Source organism: Triturus cristatus, chromosome 11 (genome assembly GCF_964204655.1).
Source record: "Triturus cristatus chromosome 11, aTriCri1.1, whole genome shotgun sequence".
NCBI classification, from domain to species: Eukaryota; Metazoa; Chordata; class Amphibia; order Caudata; family Salamandridae; genus Triturus; species Triturus cristatus.
In genome coordinates this window covers 82,289,849-82,310,932 of record NC_140594.1, presented here as the reverse complement: position 1 = coordinate 82,310,932, position 21,084 = coordinate 82,289,849, and the positions used below count along the sequence as shown (strand labels likewise).

The following is a 21,084-nucleotide window of genomic DNA, read 5'->3' as shown; positions in this document are numbered from 1 at the left end:
TATGTTGGGGCCTGATCTGGGCCTGTTCTGGGTTTACTACTTCTACACCTAAGATCTCAATAAACTTCATCTACTCCTACCTGGCCACGTCTACTTGTACATCCTGCACACGTGGGGCCAGCCCACTACAAAAACCTATCACATCAGACACATTCTGAGGTCACTGACCATTCCTCACAAGCACCAAATGTGAAAAAGGACCCCACCTCATGAGTACATCCAGGGCAATGCTTTTCAGTGCTTTTACGCTCATTAGGAGAATGTCTCCATGCCTTCAGTGACACCATGGTGTGTCAAAAATGTGGTTTGTGTCTCTTATTTAAGGCAAAACTCAATAAATCCAGAAAGCCTTCCCTCTTAGTACACACGTGTGATGAGACTGAGGCACTGGGACACCCCCGCTTGAAAGGACAGTGAGACTATATAATGCTACGTTCCAGAATTTTAGTGTGACGAGGTACATGAATCTATCTGTATTCCTAGGTCCTTGTCACAATGATGAGGACCATGCATACTCCCTGAATGTGCATTGGTAGGGGCTGCATTTATGCTTTCACAAGCAAAGGCAATGCCAAAGAAAGGCCTTTCATACCCAGTGTAAGAGTCAAATTAGTAACCAAATCCCTGTCGACCAAGGGATCACACACTGTAGTTTATTCACTATTAAAGCACCTTTTGAAAATCCCCAAGTCGCTTTCGAGATAACCTTGCATGTTGAGTTTGTTCAGTGAAGGGAAGTTGCAAATGTCGACATTCATAATGGAGTGTTTTTTGATTTTGTGTTAATTGGTCTGTGGATGAGAGTTAAAGCCTACACAGAGAGCATCCTGTTTTGATGCAGAAACTACTCAGACGTGTATTCTCGCCTTGCAGGTCTGCCTTCAAATGTTCCAAGGGATGCAGGAGGAGATCTCCCCACTGGTGTGGACAAGGGCAGGAAACCGTTCCGCACTGCAAAGGATTCTGGGGTCTCTGGTGCAAGTTATCATGATGGAGGTAATGGCAGTTACACTATAGCCGAGGAACACCAAGTTACCAATGTAATGAGTAGATACAGTGCTGTTTATTAAGGATGCATTTATCTTGACCATGCCAATCTGGATCAGGGGCCATTTACTGCTTAAAGAAAGACCTTCCCTGTCACCAGGTAGTGTCAAAAGCCTAAATTCATACAAGCTTCATTCAAATACATTTCCCAAGTATTAAAAAAAACCTTTTTATAAAGCACTTAGAGTAACATGCTCAAATTACATTATGTAATTCATAGTTTTAGCAACATTTCTCAAAAGAAGTTCTTCAAAAGACTTATCCCAATAATGGCAGAAGGCTCATTTACTTTACGAGCTCCTCCGGCAAAGCATTTCTGCAAGCCTTTCTTCCAATCCTAGTGTATTTTCCATATGAACTCCCTTATTGAAACATGATGTGCAGAATAAAATCTCTGAGCATTCCCTCACTTAGAGCCACAACTAGTAGTCTGTAATGTAAAGTTTCCTACTGCAGCTTTACAATGATGTGCAACTCAACTGAATCAAGTCTCACTTACAATATCATTGCTAAATGCATTTGAGGTACTGTTGCGGCACCATTACATTTATGAGTTAGCTACGGCATCATCACAAAATAATTTTATAATTCTTATTCCAAATAGTAAGAGCAGTAAATTGTGACTCGTGGCCTTCTCAATATTTCACAAGCCAAAAGCCTCTATTGCAATGTATTTTTGTAAAAGAAATGTGATATAAGAAGATTAAAAATGTACAGGGTGTGCCGGACAGTTTAATGGTTTTTGAGCTAACTGGCTCACCATCTGGATAAGTCCAGCAAGCTGACCTAAACTTCATGAAACCAGACAGAACCTAGCAAGTTGTGTGCTTCTTAAAAATATTTTCATGCACGGGTGGGAATGTGCAACGTTCACCTTGCAATCTTCCAGTATTGTTTCCCCCAAATATGTCTGTCCAGAAAGTAATTTAGAAATGAAACCAGATAGCAAGGCCGGTCAGCAGCCGAGAGTAGAATGATCCTTTGACTGAACAAGAAGGCGGTGCTCAAAGAGAGACTGGGCCTGATGTTTAGTTAGGATAAATGGAAAAGTCAGGCTAGGAAAGAACTACTGCAAAGGGTTTCTAGAAGGGAATGGCAGATCCACCAAAGCCGCAAAATAGACAATCTGTGACCTCACAAGAAGGAGCCTTCTTAGGATGTCTGGAGGGACATGCAAGCACACATAAAAGAAGTATGTGTTTGGAAAATGTGTTCCAAGGACAAGGCTCCTTTCTACGTTAATACACAATGTATGCCTCTCCACCTCCTGGTTTTCATATGTATTGTTGCAGATGCCAATATTTTAAGTTTAGTTCATAGTTGAGTTACGCTTTGATGAAACTACTTGCCTCTCCTCTGTAGTTGTGATGATATATTAGTAAATTGTTTGTTAACTGGAATCTTGAAGAAGGAAGGTTGTTTTCATTGATTTCAACAGCTTCCGGTTACCTAGATTAATCATTCTAAGTCGAAGAGGTTGTTTGTGTCACTCTAGCAAGTTCTAGAAATAATTCTGTATGTTGCAGTTTTTAGGACCACTAAAAATATGTCATCACATGTTGGCTTTCAATTCCAAACGGTCCTTTTATTACATATCTAAAGATAACGCGCGTGGTTTCAGACTCTAACGTGCTATTCACCCCTTTGCACTAAATTGTTTTTTCTGGTATATTCTATCATCACGAAAAATGTCCTTAGGAGTGAATGGTGATGCTAAGAGAATAGCTTGCCTTTGTGTCATAATGATAAATGAAATGACATCATATGCATGCCACAAGCCTGGCTATATAAGATCTCTAAAACTTAAATCACAGGGACTGAGCCAGGTGTGGGCAAATGTCAAAGATGCTGTGCATGGATTGAGAGTCCTTGTTGGATTCAGGCCCCTACGCTGTCCCTGATTTCTTTTCTCAATAACAAGTGTGACATGTTCATGCAGTTCCTTTGGTTTTAAATTCATTTACTTGCTTACAAGTATATAAACCAGTTTCAAGCTTATGTGCCAGCCCATGGATCACGTTATTTTGTCTGTCCCTTCTTCACTGTTTAGACTGTGAGCAGAGACGCCAGACTCTTGGCAGGAACTGCTATAAGCATGTTGGCCAACGCAGCTCCGGAGCCTGAACGGGGAGCCGCAGCCATGCGGAATCTCTTCCAGTTCGTGGGAGCAGGTGAGAACAACACGGATAGGCTTGCTGTGGTGGCGTGTTCCAGCACTGTCTGGCTCTGACCAAAAGGCCAGGGCTTTAGGGTCTCAGAAGGGGAGTTAAGAGACACTGGGTTATAGTAGAGAAATGGAGCGTCTGAGTTCTTCTGTGTTCAAAATGCAGAAGAGGAAAGTGTCTCTGGACAATATTCTTTTGTTTGAGGGGTAGGGCAATGGGAGAAGGTACTTGGCCCACTATACTCTTGGGGCTTGAAGTTGTGGCATTGTGGTTGAATTTCATCCCTATGGAGTGTGGTGGATGGAGGTGAATGGAGCTTTTTTGTGTGGCACATGGTGTTGGTTGAGTCCTGAGCTGTGCTCAGCTCTTGTTTCCTACGTTGGTGTCCCACCCGCGGTGTGTATTTTCTCCAGTTCGACTATTGTTGATAGATCTAGGCACCACCAGACCCCAATGATACTTCCTGTAAATTTGGCTCAGACAGATTGATTTGCGCTCTTTAGCCTAACCTGTAGCTTTGGATCAGGTGCAGGGGAGCTGGAGTTTGGAGAGCTGAAAGCTGCGGTCTCTGTGAAGTGCTCAGATGGTCTGGAGAAGCTGGCGCTTACCTGGGGCCTGGTGTCCTGCGGCCGGAATGAAATCCTGATCTGTGAGTTCGGAGGAGCCGGGAGCCAGGTAGGTCTCAGGTCAGTCTTGCTCTGGAGATGAACGAAACAGTAAGGATCTTGTAACTTTCATCGGACACCTGTCAGCACACTGGGGATATGGGGGCAGTGGCACTGCCAAGGTGATCTGTAGGAAGGAAGGTTGTTTGCGGGAGTGACTTCAGTTGCTGCTGATGCTGCTCTGAGAGGATTGTATTTTACCCATCAGGTCTGTCTTCTGGTCGATGTGCTCCTCCCCGTGGTGATGGCCCTGTCTGGAGAGACCACAAAATGTCATTATCACTGTTTTCAAGGTGAGTGGATTGGTCCACCTCTGCAGTCGGGGTTAAGGTACTGCGAATATTTAGGAAGAAAGTTTTTTTTAGGAATTCTGAGATGAAATTGATTCTTGTTAATCCCAGTGCTATGAATGGACATGTCTGAGGGATTTCGAATGGTAGTGCATGATGATTGCTCACATGAGACCATTATCAAGTTCTAAAAGGGGAACTCAGTCCACTAATACAAATTTTATATAGGTCCGGGGTTGGCTTACCTAGGAAAGGCTTTAAAATCCCAAATAATGGATTGTCTCCACTAATGACCGCTTTATAAAAGATTGAGATTGGCACAGCTAGGGAGGGACCACAGATTTACAATTTATACTTCAATTTGGTAGCCTAGTTGAAATTACCAAGGCAATGACGGGTTGATTTGAAACAAGATTCCAATTTCCAGAACAAAGGATGACTGTTCTGGGGGAAAACTGACCCGGCTATTTAGGATATTTCTCCATGTCAGGGGGTCTCTCTGAAAACCTAAACCGATCGAACTCCTCCATAATCGTATTGGCGTCAGTATTGTGATTTGTTGAGCTTCGAACAGTTCTTAAGTGCTAGAGCATGCTGGGGTTTTTGGCGTGTCCTGTTTTTAAGTGTCCAAGTGGTAATTCTCTGAACCCTGTATCTCAGTGTTCTCCCTGTGGCTGCAGCGAGTTCAGGAGAACGCTCCGAAGATCTGGCAAGTCAGGAAGACTCGTCTCTTTGACCAGAACTCTGAGCTGATGCAGAACGTGGCTCAACTCCTCTGGAGCAACTCCGAGAAACCGGTAACGTGCCCCCTGTTTGTCGCTCTCCATACACAACAGGGCACTTGGCCGACTGTCCCAGCCTTGTAAATAATGTCTTGGAAGATTTTTCAATTCCCCAGTTGATGTTCAAATGGCCTGGACATATTTTTGTGATAGTTATCTTTTTTATATTACAACATTGTATTGATTTAATACCATCAAATGAAACCAAAAAGCAACAAAAATGTGAGGTATTATACCATGTCAGTGATCACTAAAAAAAATCAGCAGCTCTGGGTGAAAGTTATCTTAATTTAAATTGCAAGTGTGTCATCAGCACCCAAAAAAAGCAACCTTAGTAAAATGGATCCCAATCTCAAGTGCATGGATAGATCTCAATTCTTCATGGACCTGCAATCACGACACGCTCCAGCCTTTTACATATATGTTAAACTCCTTCCCAAAGTCTTAGTTTTGTTTTATTTAGTTCTTGCTAATGCAGTATTTGCTCTTTCATGTCATAATGAGTAGCAGGTGCTACTATTATCCAACTCATTGGTACTCCTTTTATCAACAATAGTTGCATTAGTGCTTCTGTTAGCCTTGCCAGAAGTCAAACCTGCTCATCCAGTGGGCAACCGTACCATATTTGTGAAGGATGCTCTGTTATTAATATAACCTGAGACAATGATGGGCCATAGAAGGGGGCAGTAGGAGCAACAGTGTGGAAAGACATATCTTTATAGTTCTTTGCTTTGTCTCCATACAGGCTGAAGGAACTTCTGAGTTCGTCCTCCGCTCTTTTCACCATTACTTGAAGACATACTGCTTGGAGTCTGATCACTTTGGGGACACCGAGAAACCACTCTACAAAGAGTTTCTGCAGAGGATAGCTGTTATTCCATGGCAAGTGAAAGCAAGATATGCTCCGCTGTGTGCCCTGCTGCCCTTTGCGGGTCCTGACATGGTGAGTAGCTTGAGCGTGAGAAAAACCAACATCTACTATCAGGCCACTGTTTGGAAAGTAGCCCGAGTGGAGCCCTAGTCAAGGTTGTAAAACAATTCGCGAGTCCGTTCCCTGAATTATAAATGCCCCTTCAAGTGATAAATCCACTGCTCCTAACAAAGGTTTTTTCTTTAGGAAATCAGTGGAGTTCGACATCACATTGAATCCAACAAACACTACAACCTTTGTGCTTTGCCACTGCACGCCATACCCAAATATACCTCCTGCTAGCCCCTACTGCCAACCGATCTTATTTCTATATTGAACGTACTAACAGCCACCTCCTATAACAAGCTTTGGCATAGCCAATAGGTCTCGCCTTTGGGACCTTATAAGTGTTTAGCCATGCAACAGTTGATGTTGTTGCACCAAGGATATTGTTCTGCATAACTAAATACTTATAAGGTCCCAAAAGCGAGACCTATTGGCTTCTCCTATCACACAAGCTGGTATCACACCACAAACATTCTTTAATACTAGTCCTTCCGACTAAGGGGTGGAGGCCCTACTCAGTCCCAATTGCATGCTGTCCAAATCCAAGTAGGTGTTATACAAAACCATACAGAAATAAATAACGTAGAAAATTGAAGGATGTAACAGACAGATAAAAGGGGGAAAAGTATTGGAAGTGTGCTCACGATAATAATGAAGAGGGGAGGATGTAAGGTGGACAGTTAAGAGATCTCCGAGGCAGGAGCCAAAGAGGATAGAAACGAAGAGAGAGATGAAACTAAGAGATATTTGTGCCCTGATGTCACTGTGGAGTGGTGAGTAGCGCTTTACAACAATCCCGCATAAAACAAATGAAACTCAAATAAAGGGAGGGGGGATAAATGCTTGAATTGGTGTCCTCTGGAAAGCACTTCATCTATATCTTCTGAAAAAAAACAGGATTAAAGTAAAGAAACCCCATTAAAATAGTAAGAGGCACAGTCGGAGCGCAAGAAAAAATATGTCGACAGTCAGGGAAACAAGTAAACAGTTGTCATAATGACTTACGGTAAAATGCAGTACATTATGCATGTAACGATGTGTGAGGAAACCCGTCCAGGAAGTTATGCGCCTACCTCCGTGTTACAGGCTTTCTATGCGTTTTATTGCGCTGCCAGGAGCAGTGTGCGCTGAGTCGAGTTTAGATGCGGTGGCCCACTCACAAAAATAGTTTTGTGCGCAGAAGCGACAACGTGTCCTTTGTGCAACCCTTATTATCACAGCTTATGTTTCTAAGCTCTGTGCTGCTTTTCACAAGTTTGGAAGTGATGGTAGGTTTTGATAGGAAATTCTGGCATTTAGACTTTGAAGTACCAGCATTTTTTCATTTGATTTTTTAAAAATACGAAAGTATTTTTTTATTTGAAAGCATACACGTTTTGTATTTAAAATCGCAGGGATGTTTGTGTTTGAAATTCCGTTTTTTAAAAAATATAAAGTACAGCCGGTGTCATTGAAAAGACGTTTATTTTCGAAACGGGAAATCCTGCATTGTTGGTGTTTGGAAATATTTTTCATTGAAAGTGCAGCCGGTGCTTGTGTTTAAAGGTACGTTTGAGCTTTTTTAATTTTAAATGTTTGGGACATTTTATTCTTAAAGGTACTGTGTGAGGGGTGTGCGGGTCTGTCGCAGTACAGAGGGCTCAAGATGTTAGTATGCTGGTGGCGGGGCGCCCGGAGGGGCCCTCCTAAGAACGGTCAGTCAGTACTGTGGTGGCTCCACCTCCCTCTGAACCCGTGCTGCTCTAGACAGCAGAGGTGGCATTTATTTGAAAACACATCTTATTTAGATAAATGTACTTTACGTTAAAAAAAACAAGTTACAGGCACATATGACTGGCCACAATATGTCTTCTCTGTCTAGCGCCTTGAACAAATGCTTCATGTGGCGCTATTAAACACTAATACTTGCACTAACACCAGCAATTACAGTAGCAATAATATAAATTAAGGATGTGCTGTGGTTATTACTGACATAAGCACTATCCCGTCACAATAGCTCAATGTTCGCCGCAGAGAGTTCAGGAAATTGAGCGCCATTAGTTAATAATAAGGGCTGTTCTTTACAGCGCTTAGAAACGGTAGAAGCTATGAATGAAGTGTACCTAAAACCAAATGTCTATTCTTGTTCTTATTTTTATTCTTATGCACGGTGTTATTTGTAACACCTCGCTCAACAAGTACAAGTCGTTAATTTCTACAACGGGTCTTGGCTGAGGAACAGCCAGAAGCCGGGGGATGGGTCTGGGCGCTTAAAAGCCGGTGCTGAGGTTCCCAGGCCCAGTGCTGCTGCCCCCGTCCTCCCAGTGAACAGTTTTTGCCCCTTACCCTGTCCTCCATCTCCCAAAAACACGCACCTATGATGGGAATAAGACAGCCCCTGGTGAATGTGTCAGGGTTGAACCTGTGCGCGCAAGGAGATATCACGTCCTGCGTGTGAAAGCGTGAAAGGATGGTGCGTGTGAAAGGCCCGTGTGTGTATGTGTTCTCCATGCTCACTAATACTCAGATATTGCTCTTAGCTGACAATGCTCCAAATGATTATACGCGATTAATAAAATCTGAACAATAGCAGTGCAGGGAAGTGCGTGACACCAGGCCTCACAAGGATTTCCCCCACACAGGTATAGGAAAGTACACTAGAGTACAAAAGTCCTTGGAGTCAGGTTTTAAATCAGTCAGCAACAGCTCAAGGAAAACGATGTGCGAGGAAACCTGTCCAGGAAGTTATGCGCCTACCTCTGTGTTACAGGCTTTCTATGCACTTTATTGCGCCGCCAGGAGCAGTACACGCTCAGTCGAGCTTAGATGCGGTGGCCCACTCACAAAAACAGTTGTTTGTTCACAGAAGCGACAGATTGTCTTTTGCGCAACCCTTAATATCACAGCTTATGTTTCTAAGCGCTGTAAATGGCAGGGTTTCTTATTGCTCAATGTAATGCACTCAGTTTTATCTAATATGGAAGGGTGGACAGCGGAATTGGCACTGCCCGGTTGGAAGAGGTCACACCAGATGTCAGCAGCGAGCTGTCTTGCCGGTTATGCAGATACAGTCAGACATATTTTGGACATTATGTGCGCATCCATGAAAGAGCTATGTTTTGTGACATATACAGCCAGAATTCAGTGGAGCAGCGTAGAAAAGTGACCGGTTCCTTTAGGAAAGTGGAGACCCCGCCTGCACTCTGCAGATAGTAAAAAGTCAGTGAGCAGAGCTCAGCCGACACAGCAAAAGCCCTCGGACAAAGTGAGGATCAAAAGACACCATTAAACGCCCTGAGCCAGAACAAACATCACCCGGCAGGCAGAGACCCCTAGAGAAAGCGTGGCACGTTGTAACCTGACCCACCAGGAATGTGATCTACATCAACAAGGGAGGAATGCTTGGAGATGGAGCCGCTGCTCGCTCCCGAAAAACAAGCGCGGCCAAGCTGATTGGAAACAGATGGCAGCGCTGCAGCTCGCTCCCGCAAGGTGGATGCCGTACATGCACTAGTTTTCAAAAAGTCCAGACCGATTCCTAAAGGTCATCTCCTAGGGCAGTGCATGTGCGCTGTGCTAGGCTCGACCTAAAAACCATCCTTGCTGAGTTCCATAATTGATTCTGTCACAGGAACCACATACACCCTCATTCACAACATTATCAACGCCAGGAGACTTTCCCACTATTCTCAAGACAGGCCAGACTCCCTGTCCCTACCCCCCCCCCCCCCATCTCCCTCCCCCCAAAACCCATTAAAAAAGTCTAGATCCGTATTAGCCACTGCTGGCCTATCGCCAGTCTCCTCTTCCTGGCTAAAATTCTCAGAACGGTGTTTCACTTTTATTTATACATCCACATTGACACCTGCAACCTCTTGCAGAACTATCATTCAGGGGCCATCTCTCTGCAATTAAAAAATAGCCGTCATGCATGTCATGGATGACGCCTTCCCATGATGTACAACAGTCGCTCCTCCAGCTACTTCTGTAGGCCGATCACAGTATACATCAGTATGTTGGTGTTGTACAACTGTATGTGTAATTTTCATTGGTCAGTGACTTCCACAGCCTCACCTTACCCACAAACCTGGATTTGTAAAACTCTGATCTATCTGAAACTCGTTCATCACAAAACTAAAAGAAATGTAATCTATGTCATCGACCACTGTTTCATCCACTCGTGGCTTGCAGACATAAACTTGTATGGATCAATGCACCAACCTGAAACCTGCCCCAAATCTCTTTCATTTTATGTCGACATCATCGTGCCTTTAAACAACCAGATCAGGAAGAAGACCCAGGCAGAATGATGTTAGATTTTCCTGCTATGCAAAGCAAATTCTTCCAAGCCCCTCTCCATGCCTTGGTCCTCTCACATGTGGACACGGCAAAGCCCTCGTGACTGACATCCTAGGCAACAGTCTGGCAGTCTTGTAAAATGTTGTTTATGCAGCCACCCACCTCATCTTGTGTTATGAGAAATGTGTCTAATTTACCTTAGTCATCATATGCTCTCTTTCCCTGTAGCACCAAGAAACACCAAGAAAAGGGGGTGTATTTATTGGTGCATTTATAAAGCATACACTCCCCCTGAGGAGTCTTCTCGTGATGCTACGTCCATCTCACCTTTCTCGGGAGGTCTTGCACCTCAAGTGAGAGCTCAGCAACCCACCTCTTAAAGAAGCTTGTCCATCTCAACAACCCACCTCTTAAAGAAGCTTGTCCATCTCAACAACCCACCTCTTAAAGAAGCTTGTCCATCTCAACAACCCACCTCTTAAAGAAGCTTGTCCATCATCACTCCTAAATTCCTGGCATAACCTACCCGGGCCTTGGAGCCTCCAACACTGAGATCGAACCCCTCTTCCCGAGGTCCTGGCTTTGTACATGGTCTTGTAATGGGACTGTCGCAGTTTCACCAATGCCTCCTTCACACCACACTGCTGTAGACTTTACATGGCTTCACCAGTGCACCTCTGCTATGACTGATAGCATTCCTGCGTCAGAACCAGGCATCTCTGTCCATCAGTACTAACTGGATGGCTTGCAGCTACTTCAGCACTGGTTTGGTCTTTGCTCTGCCAGAGCCCTTCCATTCTGGCCTGCGGAACCAGCACTAGGGATTAACAACCATGTTTATAAACCCCGGCTTTGTAAATACCAAGCCTGGGAACTTTGCATGTCTGCGTATATACCTTGTTTGGATTGGTAGAACCTGTAGTGACGTGGCCCCGCAGGTATGTGCCAGTGCGTCAAACTTCTATTCTACAGCTCCTTTTGCTTATAGTATATATTGGAGTCTTTCTTGGATGACATCCAACCAGCTCTTTCCAGGAAATGATGTATTCAATTTAGATATTGGACTCTCCCGCTGCGGGCATTTTCCAACAAATGGTCTGGCGCCACCCTCTCAGGGTGCCTCGCCTGTAATTGTGAGCTAAAGACAGAACTACACGTCTTTTTTTTCTGCCCGGTTTAAAGAATAGCCAGGCAGTGCTGGCTAATCCAATTGTGTAGACATTTAGGGTCCAAGCGCTGTGAAGATTTATTTAGGATCCTGAAATATAACACCTGTATGCCACTTTTATATGCAGTGTCGCGGTTTGTAACCTCTGTGGTGTGTGCGCGGGCTGTCCTTAAAGTCTGACTCACGGTCTTAGGTTGATGCACGTTTTTCTTCCTATCTGGTTTTAACTTTCATTCTTCCCAAATGTCTTAAAGCTAACTTAGTTTTTAAACGGTTTTTAGATGTTATAAATATCCTGTGTGCAGTGATTTGTGTCACAATAGTTTTTAACAAGGGGGGAAATATTTACCCAGCTGGCTGCTGGTGGGAAGCAGAAGGCTGGTGGTGATGATGTTGTGGGGGAAGGGGGCTAATGATGCAACCAGCTATGGACTGTTTGGGGTTATTGTACTGTGAACCTTGAGAATGTTTTTAAGTCTGTACATTTATTAATTGGTCTGCACATTTTATCAGGATCTTTTCAATGTTTGTATGCCTATTGCACATGCACTTTTATGGTCTATTCGACCGAAATAAAGTATATGAACTGAGGTGATAGGTGATTGTTCTGTGGTTTCAAAAGGCCAGATGTGGTGGTCGCTCTTTCTCCGTCGCCGCTGTAGGGATAGGGAATACTCTTCCTACTAACATTGAAGAAATTGAGTCCTTTTCTTCTTTTAGAAAACATTGCAACACTTGGCTCTCTTCTTGGTTCTGTTTTATAGTTTGTCAGCAGTAGGTTCCTGGTCTCATATCTTTCTCTATCTTTCTGTTTGTGTAGCTCTTCTTTCTGTCTCTCTCCCCCTCAGTGGGTCTTTGTTTTACAACATGGCTCAGTGCTTGAATGCCCTTGGGTCTAGTTCGCTCAATACATTCAATGTCATTCATTCCATGGAGTCCTGCTCTGCCTGAACCAACAGCTATAGCATTGATTGGTGGGTCATGCACGCTGCTTGATCTGCAAGGACGTCTGCCCTTCCAGAAGTAGATCCCACCTGCTCTGCTAGTGAAACTCCATAATACTCGCCCACAGCCCCCATTGTCGCTTGGGGCACCACTCACATCTGGACCAGTGCTTGATGGACAGTAGTACTGTGTTGAAATCTCTCTCTTTGCTAGTTTTGCTGTATACCAATGCCGCCTACAGATATAAGTATAAGTCCTTGGGAGAAAATTCTTTGCCACTTAAATGTACCTCTTTTCTTTCCAGGTTTTTGAGATCTATTCAGATCTCCCCGAGCACATCTTGAGTTGCCTGACCACCAACTATCTAGGCCCACTGGCCTCTGATGTCTACAAGACCACACTCCAGCTCCAGCGCAAAGCATGGACCACCGACTCAAGCAGACCTTCTGAGCTAGAGCTGGCACACCGGTGGGCCCGCTGCTGGCTGCCAGTCCTTTCCAAGGCTTTAACGTCCATCTCGCCGCTCTTGCAAAGGAACGCCTCAAACTACCTCCTTGGACAGACACTAAGAACGTTCCCGAGCTCCTACGATCTGCTTGCCCAAGACTTCCAAGGTACAGACGCCTCTTCACTTCGCGCATGGACCTCACTGTTGAATTGTGTAAAGATGACCACTGGGGCCATGCCAGCGGATGAGCAGGCCCTGGAGCGGCTGAGTCTATGCATGCACGCTGCAGACGAGGCTGTACGCCTGTCAGCCATTGCCCTTCTGTGCTGCAGCCCCAGAACCAATCAAGCGTTGTCAGAAACTGAGATCCGGCTGCTTCAGGAGTGCCTTCCTCTAAGTTTAAACTGTGACTCGTCCGGGTTCCGGCAGCTGCTCCAGGCCTCTGTGAAGAAGGCCCTGGTCCGTCTGAGGGACAGCTGCCTGACCAGCCTGCGCACTTGCAGGGGTAAAGCCTCCAAGGAACAAACGAGATGTCTAGAGGGCAGTGGCGCGCTTTCCCAGGGAATAGGTGAGTATGCATCTGTTAGAGAATGTCTAATGACGTCACAACATGCATTCAGCATCAATCCTGTTACCACCCACACATTGAATGGCACTGACACAGCTCAAGTTCCATCTGAATATCGCTGGTCATCTGGTGAATATTTCCTCTCTGCTTCGATAGATTTCATGGCATGGATAGAGTTCTCTTTTTTAAGGTTGTGCACAATTTGTTTTGCTTATTTCTTTGTAACTTGACTGACCCAAGGTAGCAGTCTTCATAATGCACAGATGAGTGGTTGGATGAAAACGTCTTTCATTGTTTTGTTTTGCACTTCCGGTTTTGTGACAACTACAGAAAGACCTAGCAAAAATTAAGAAAACCATTTTTTACAGGTCTGTACTCTGACACTCTGGAACCCACCCCCAAAACGACCTGTAGATGCGTGGGCTCAGGGAACCAATCGGTATACAGTTCCTGTCCACAGGTTCCTCGCATGAACCTTCTCTCTAGATTTCATACTTGGTCTGGAAACTTTCAAGCAGTGAGAATCGATAAGTCAGCCTCTGGCAGGACTGGGCCATAATGCTGCACCAGGCGCTTGTCATGTCCTTTTCTGCGCGTCATGGATTCAAAATCAGGCGCTGCAGAGGTTCTCTCTGTTCTTCTCGTGTTTTCCAAGCTATTTGAAATCTTTTTTCAGAAAAAGCCACCTTCAAAGATATTGGGATTAAAGTCCTAACCCTCTCCTGGAATATTGACTGTCAAATGTCTGCCACGGACCTTCACGCGGAGTGTTTGCGACGCTTGGACCCTATGCATAATACAGTCATTCATACAATCTGCTCCTTCGTGTCATGTCAAAGCCACCGGTGAATGTGAGGCACAAATCGTCTGCCTCCCAGAGAAGGCAAAGCCCCTAATCTAAATGAAGGCATAGTTCGCTCGGTCAGGCGCCTGTCAGTTTGGAGATCTCCCCTTTTCATAAGAAGCTCCAAACTAAAATAACTCCTCTTTGCCTTTATATGCAACCCCAAGGTAACCTTCCTCCTACTTACATTTCTATGCAGCCGCTGCATAGATTTCATAGTGTTTTTAAACTCCAGAGGTCAGCACCATCTATCATGGCTGCTTCGGCCTCCAGGACCATCTGTCGCATTTCTTTATTTTCCTCCGCACTAGCCTGACGGTCGAAATGCAGGCACCCTAGAGAGTCGAGAAGCTGGCCTCTTAGGGTTCTGCACTTGGTGGCACCGAATTAAACCCCAGCACTTCAGTAACCAGTGCCAGCGTTAGAATTACCACCTATCCTGGGACTGCTGGTAGCTTTAAGCAGGCAAAGAAGCGAACTGCAGACGGTCTCCTCAAAACGAACTGCAAGAGATAAAATTGTATTTGCCTTTCAGCTGTTTTCCCAATGTCTGCATCGCCTATGGTCCTCTGAGCTTCCTGAATGCAGTCAATCCGGGGATGAAGGCGACAGCATTGATTTGTGGAATCTCTTTCCTTTTAAAGATGTGGATTCAGGATTGTCTCTGGATTACAAAATCCTGGTTGGGTCGGTACCTCCACTGAAGAGAACTTGGGCTTTGCAGAAGAGCACCCCAGCTCCTTGGACAAGCAGAGTTCCTTTGCTGCTGTGATATGGAAAACAGCAGAAGTTCTAGAGTTTCCTGTTGCACTTTAAACGTTAAAGCGATAAAGGTAACATCTTCACAGATATTGTTGCAGAGAAACAGCAGAGTTAGCCCATCCTGCCCTTCAATGAGTCCGAATTAGAGACGGTAGAGATGGCATGGACAAAACTCATTTCATCCAATGTGTTGCCAGATAATCAGCGAGGAAGGTCAGATTGCTGCTTCTGGCCCAGGATTCCTTTATAATCATCACTCCTGAACGCCCCGTATTCCGCTTGTCCTCAGTGAAGTTGAGACCCAAAGCCTTCCCCAAGGCACCCCTGGGTAGGTTATGAAGGTGGTTAGCTAACCCCAGCGCAAAAGTGTTTTTTGCTTCCATTTTTTATGTTCTTAGGACTTGCAGACCCCTTTTCGTATGGTCAGATGCCCCACTCTCCATGCAAGATGGACAGCCAGCGGTTTCAAGCACACCAGATCTGCGAGAGCCCTTTTCAGGCTCATGAAAGAGATGTCACGTTATCTAACAAATCCTGATACGGAATGGGATCTCACAATCCACTGGATCTTCAAGGAGGGAGGAGTGGGTGGGGCGGGACACATCACTGGGGGTGTTTAAATGGAGCAGGGCTACGACTAATGACTCTGGACTCTGCTTCTCCCTCCTTGAAATTCTATCTGCAGTGTTGCAATATTTGACACGTATATAGCTGCGCTCATAACAGGCCCAGACAGGGAGCACATTCTTCCTCTGCTACAGTATTTTTTTATCACTACTGGGGCAAAGGAGCGGCCATTGGTTTCAGAAATGGCATCCCAAATCTCTTCAAAAGTGAAAGTTCATAATTCAGCTACAGGGGGACAGATGGTGGCCTCCTTTCAGGGATTGGTATGAAATACCTGAAATTCACAGTGGAGAAGGGCTACTGCAGGTTACAGTCCTCCCTTTCAGGCTTTTATCTTCCAATGGCTCACTGTTAGTTCATCTGCACAGGCAAGTGAGTAATAGGCCTGAGTGGTGAAATCCACTCAGTTTGCGGAGTTTACCGCACTATGTGCTCCATGGAGCATGCAGAGTTCTGAAAAACTTTTTCTGCGCTCGGCAACTTAACGTTGGCGAGCGTGCGCAAGGAAAATCCAACACTAGACCACCTCCCATTGAGATTTCCTAACGCAGGCGGTCACGGATGGTTGTGACTACTCACGTTGAGAAACCATCCGTTCTCATTGAGGAACTGCCACTCAACTAGAAAATCTACTGGACCGGCATAAAGAAGCAGTGCATATTGCACTGCACATGGTGCCGTTTGCGCTGATTTTCAGCGCGAACGGCGTGACTTAACGCACTCTGCCGCTTGCGGAACTGCGCGCAGCGCAGTGGAGTTTTTTGCTCACCACCTAGTTCTGCATAGCGGAACTCCACCCAGGACTAGTGAGTATCTGTATTTAGGTGTCTCGCTGTTCGAGTTCAAGTCTCTCCAGCTTGCCGTAGCTCACCTAAACAGTATAATAAACCTTCTGCATGACTTTGACGGGGTGTGAAGGGCTTGATCAAGTAGTGAATGTCCATTTTCATTCCGTTACATAGGTTTCAGTTTATAGGTGCAGTTCTTTACACTAGAAAATGATTGGCTTTGTCACCCAAGGTAGGGTTTCAGCACATTCTTCACATGGTTGTCAGTCAGATCTGTTGGTGAGGCTGTTAATTCAGATGACCTCTTATCTAAAAATAATAACCCTGCATCATCAACTTGACCAGGAGAATATTTGGCTGGCAAGCTGCACTGATGGCGGCCAATCATCCAGTTTTGTAATGTAGAAAGAATCATTCAGCTTGGCCTAAAAACAAGTTTTAGTGTTCTGGATCCAACTCTAGGAGCATGTGCAGCAAATTAGTTAACAACAGAAGAAGTTGCAAATTGATAGCTACAGATAAGTAACATTCCCTTGGAGGCACATGTGTTCTTGAATGTGTTGCTCACCTATCTGTTGATGAATTAATGGTCTAGATAAAAAACACAAATCATATTAAAAAAACTAGAACTTGGAGTGGAATTCTTGCCCTTAACAGCCTTTCCCCTTCGTGCTCCTGAATAGTTTCATGCTGCAGAGGAAATATGTTACTTACCTGTAGTAATAGATTTGCTTCTTGAGCCTATTCTAGATTCACACCAATGCGTCCCAAATTCTCTAAAAAGTGCAACAGGAAACAATTAACTCACCCTCATAATCGTTGAAGAAGAAAAAAAGTGAAAATGGTTACATGGTAGAGCATTGTGTGTTGATGTTTGACGTCACCAGGAGCACATAGAAGCGAAAATGTATTTCGTCAGGCATGTTTTTGTGGATCTAAGCAGTGCGTTGCATGTGGATCTGTAAAAGTCTCAAGCTCAGAACAATTGTTACTGGCAAGTAGCTTGTTTCTTCTCTCTGTGGTATAGATTTTGTTGAGTGGCTGATGGAGCTCATCGTCTTCTCGTTGAGGCCGGCTTCGAACTTCCAGCGGCGGAAGACTGCTCTGCTTCTCATGTGTGCTGTGTTGGAGACCTGCACGGATAGCTGGTGTCCTGAAAGGAAGAAGGGACAGCCTCCGCGTGAGTGACTGGCTAGCCTAACCTCTCACTCTCTTTCGCTTTCTCTTTTGCTTTCTCTTTCGCTTTTTCATTCTCTTTCTCGCTCTTTCTCTCTCTCTCTTTTTCACTCTCTCACCTAACCAATGTATAATGTTAACTGATAAACACTCATACAACACCTCTAGTGCTGCCTGGTACACAGTGACCAGTAAAAAATAAAAAGAGGATAGCCCACTGTTGGACCTAAAGACCTTTGGTAGCTTGGCTCAGGTGATAAGGCTTCATTCCGGAGTATTATGTCGTGCTTGCATTCCACTCAACTCAGCACTCCAGCGTACCACCACTACAAACGACACTACACCAAGGAATTTAGAGAAATTAGAAAAGCTTTATCTTCTCTTTTATCATTCTTTTCCTTTCCTTTCAAATGGCCCTAATTAGCTTTTATCCGCTTCACATTAGGGTCTAAACATTTCTTCGTGACCAGATTGGCATTGCATAGACATTTGAAAAGACATTTTAAATCTGTTACGAAATCAAGCACGCCACCTGATGATCAATCACAGTACTGCCAATTCAATAGTGCTTTGGATAGAGACATTAAATATAGCACTACCTATAGCGATTTCATAGCGCCTTAAATAGAGTGTCTAAACATAGCACTTCACATAGCGATTTCCTACCACTTTAAATAGAGTCTTTAGACATAGCGTTTCTCTTAGCGATCACATAGTACTTTAAGTAGAGTCATTAAATATAGCGCTTCACTTATGGATCACATAGCACTTCAGGTAGAGACATTAAATATAGCGTTTCTCTTAGCGATCACATAGTACTTTGAGTAGAGTCATTAACTATAGCGCTTCACTTATGGATCACATAGCACTTCAGGTAGAGATATTAAATATAGCGTTTCTCTCAGCGATCACATAGTACTTTGAGTAGAGTCATTAACTATAGCGCTTCACTTATGGATCACATAGCACTTCAGGTAGAGACATTAAATATAGCGTTTCTCTTAGCGATCACATAGTACTTTGAGTAGAGTCATTAAATATAGCGCTTCACTTATGCTTTTCATCAAGGGGACCAAGCGCTGAGCATTGAACTGGCTACCTCCGTAGGGGACTCATGTTGACTGGGGAGGCAGTTATTTCAACTCTGGGGGCCAACGTTTAGTATTACACTGGCACGAATTCACTGGGCCATGGTTCGACCGCTTCCCCACTCTGGGGTAGTTGCAGGGCCAAGCAGGCCCGACGATCGGATTCCCCGGGGGAGGGGCGTGCACTGGGCTTCTCCCAGACCTCCCGCCCTCCTCCCCAGTGTTTACCTCAGACTTCGGCCTCACCGGCCCTTGCGAAGATCCTCCGTCAGCCGTGCAGGTTTCCCGGCGATGTCCGGGTCTGTCACACCTCTCGAGGCATGTTCCGCACTGACGACGCACCACAGCCAGGGCGCACCCGCCAATGACAGTGCGGCCTGCGGGGGCGTGGCCCAGTCAGCGAGTGGTGAGGCGGCGGGGGCGGCGCTTGACAGTCCGCCCCCGTCAGATGACAGGAGACACCGGCTTCAGGCCTACGCGGCCTCGATTAGTCTGCTCGGCCTAACAAGGCCCTCCCTGAACTCTAGCGGCCTCCTCAGCCCTGGGGACCACGCAAACTCAGCTGTGACGTCAGCAACAGGGCCCCGGGCTTCTCCGCGGGCCCCAGCAATAGCAGGGACAATCTCTCTGGCCCCCAGGCCACAGTGGTGAGTTCTTTAAGGATCTCCTCAATGGGGGGTGTAGAAATTAAGGCCAGGCCTACAGTTTGAGGGGTGGTGAATAGTTTGACACCCAGCGCCCCCTACTCTCACAGGGTCGCCTCTGCTAAGCAAAGTCAGGGAAATGGTGGATAAGGTCGGTGAAGGTCACTCTCTCACTCAGTTCTCTTCAGGGGTCCTGACTAGGCGGGAAACACAGACGGTTAACGTGATCCCAGAGTTAGAGGTTGAAGGCAAGGCTAGGTCACGAGGTAGGGGGCAGTATCAACTGTGGGGGGAGAAAAAGCAGGCCCTAAGAACAGTCAGTTTTCCCCCCCTCCAGCGCACCTACCTCCCCACTCAGGTGCCTTGCTCCTGACCACCTCGCTTCACACCTTCTACCCCACCTAAAATGGCCGACGCAACTCACCTCTATATATATCCTGGGCCCTGACTATCCAGAGTGGTCCAGAAGGTTCTGGAACTCCTCATGCCAGCCTATGGCCCAGGTTCTGAGGTGACAGTTTTAGGCCACCATTTTGTGGAAGAGCTCTCTCCCTCCCTCCATTTTAGGGAAGCACCTTGCGCCACACCATCAATTAGTGATAATGGGGCGCCCAGAGCCTCTAAGTCAACACCAAAAAAACTAGTGGACAGAAAAATTAGAGGGTAAAGGAAGAAAAAATGAGGAGGGGACAGCCAGAGGACTGGCAGGTCTAACACCCACCATATGAGTGATGGATAAATACATTATAAACCAGAAATGTACAGATGGCTGCCTCTTATAGCACCCTCAAGAAAGGAGCACATGACAGCCAGATACCTCAGTATAAGGGCAGGCACTGACGTGTCTGCTAGAAGGTTTGTTCTGTTCAGCTGTCTTTGGAGAACTTTATCCTTTCCACTGCCATCATAACCTGTTCTCCTACTTCTCAGAAAGCAAATAATCCTACATGTTCTTACTTACAGCCCATCCAGTTCTCGTCCAAGTTTAGTTTATTTATTACACTGAAAAATACTGGCAGGTGATATAGATCTGTATATTAACGCTGAACGTGAAGTATTTTCAGTGTTTTTAGATTAGATGACAATGAATTAATACGTTTCAGCAATCGTTTGAGTTGAAATACTATATTTGGTAAAGTTGTTGCTGGTCACCAGGTGTTTTAGTGGGATATGTAGTGCCAGCTGTTTTATCGCAAGCAGCACCAAGACCAGCCACGTGGCCTTAAAAGAAAGGCAGAGACACACATCACTAAAAAAGGAATCGGGGCTCGAAAACACAAAGACAAAACAAATGCCTACATTGAGATCTGTATACTGTCGCGGATAAGACAAAGGTTACAGTTGCCCTTTAAGCACAGAGAGCTGATCCCTGTCAGTCTGTCATGTATGGTGTTTGTGAGTTTGGTTTGAAACCCAAACATGCTGTTACTCCAGTGCAATAAGGCTCTATTTTACCTCCAGCTGCCTCCTTTTTAGGTCGATCCTACCAGATAGTGCAGCTGTGGGTATTCCAAAAATGTTCCCTGGGAATGCACTCCCTCTTTGCTGACCAATCGCTTTGTGGTTTGTAACACTTCGCTTGCTTTCTATTTGCTGGCTTTTTATATGTTTTAGGCGGTCCAGCTTGAGTTCTTCATCTGGTGGAGCATTGCTTGTTTACTGTATCCTTCTGAGTGCTCATTTTCAGTAAACAGGCCTTTAAATCTTGTTTTTATCATGTCACCGTTTCTTTGCAGTCAAAGACCTAAATCAAATGTCAGACTCGTCTTCCCAGGGAGCTTGATGTTTACTTTTCTTTCTCTGACTTCAAAGTGAGACGATTT

General features: G+C 45.2%; 1 protein-coding gene across 2 annotated transcripts in view; it reads left to right on the top strand.

Moving 5' to 3' along the window:
- Nucleotides 1–21,084, top strand: part of LOC146783280 (tRNA (32-2'-O)-methyltransferase regulator THADA-like) — a 233,738-nt gene that overhangs the window by 38,616 nt on the left and 174,038 nt on the right. Inside the window, exons 6-13 of one of the 2 annotated variants that reach the window (XM_085633313.1) lie at nucleotides 874–996; nucleotides 3,098–3,218; nucleotides 3,739–3,887; nucleotides 4,086–4,170; nucleotides 4,828–4,964; nucleotides 5,695–5,892; nucleotides 12,621–13,332; nucleotides 17,381–17,533. In XM_085633313.1, coding sequence (XP_085489439.1) covers nucleotides 874–996; nucleotides 3,098–3,218; nucleotides 3,739–3,887; nucleotides 4,086–4,170; nucleotides 4,828–4,964; nucleotides 5,695–5,892; nucleotides 12,621–13,332; nucleotides 17,381–17,533 — 1,678 coding nt within the window. Of the gene's footprint in view, nucleotides 1–873; nucleotides 997–3,097; nucleotides 3,219–3,738; nucleotides 3,899–4,085; nucleotides 4,171–4,827; nucleotides 4,965–5,694; nucleotides 5,893–12,620; nucleotides 13,333–17,380; nucleotides 17,534–21,084 lie in introns of those variants that run through there. The other variant, XM_085633314.1, reaches the window with a different exon arrangement.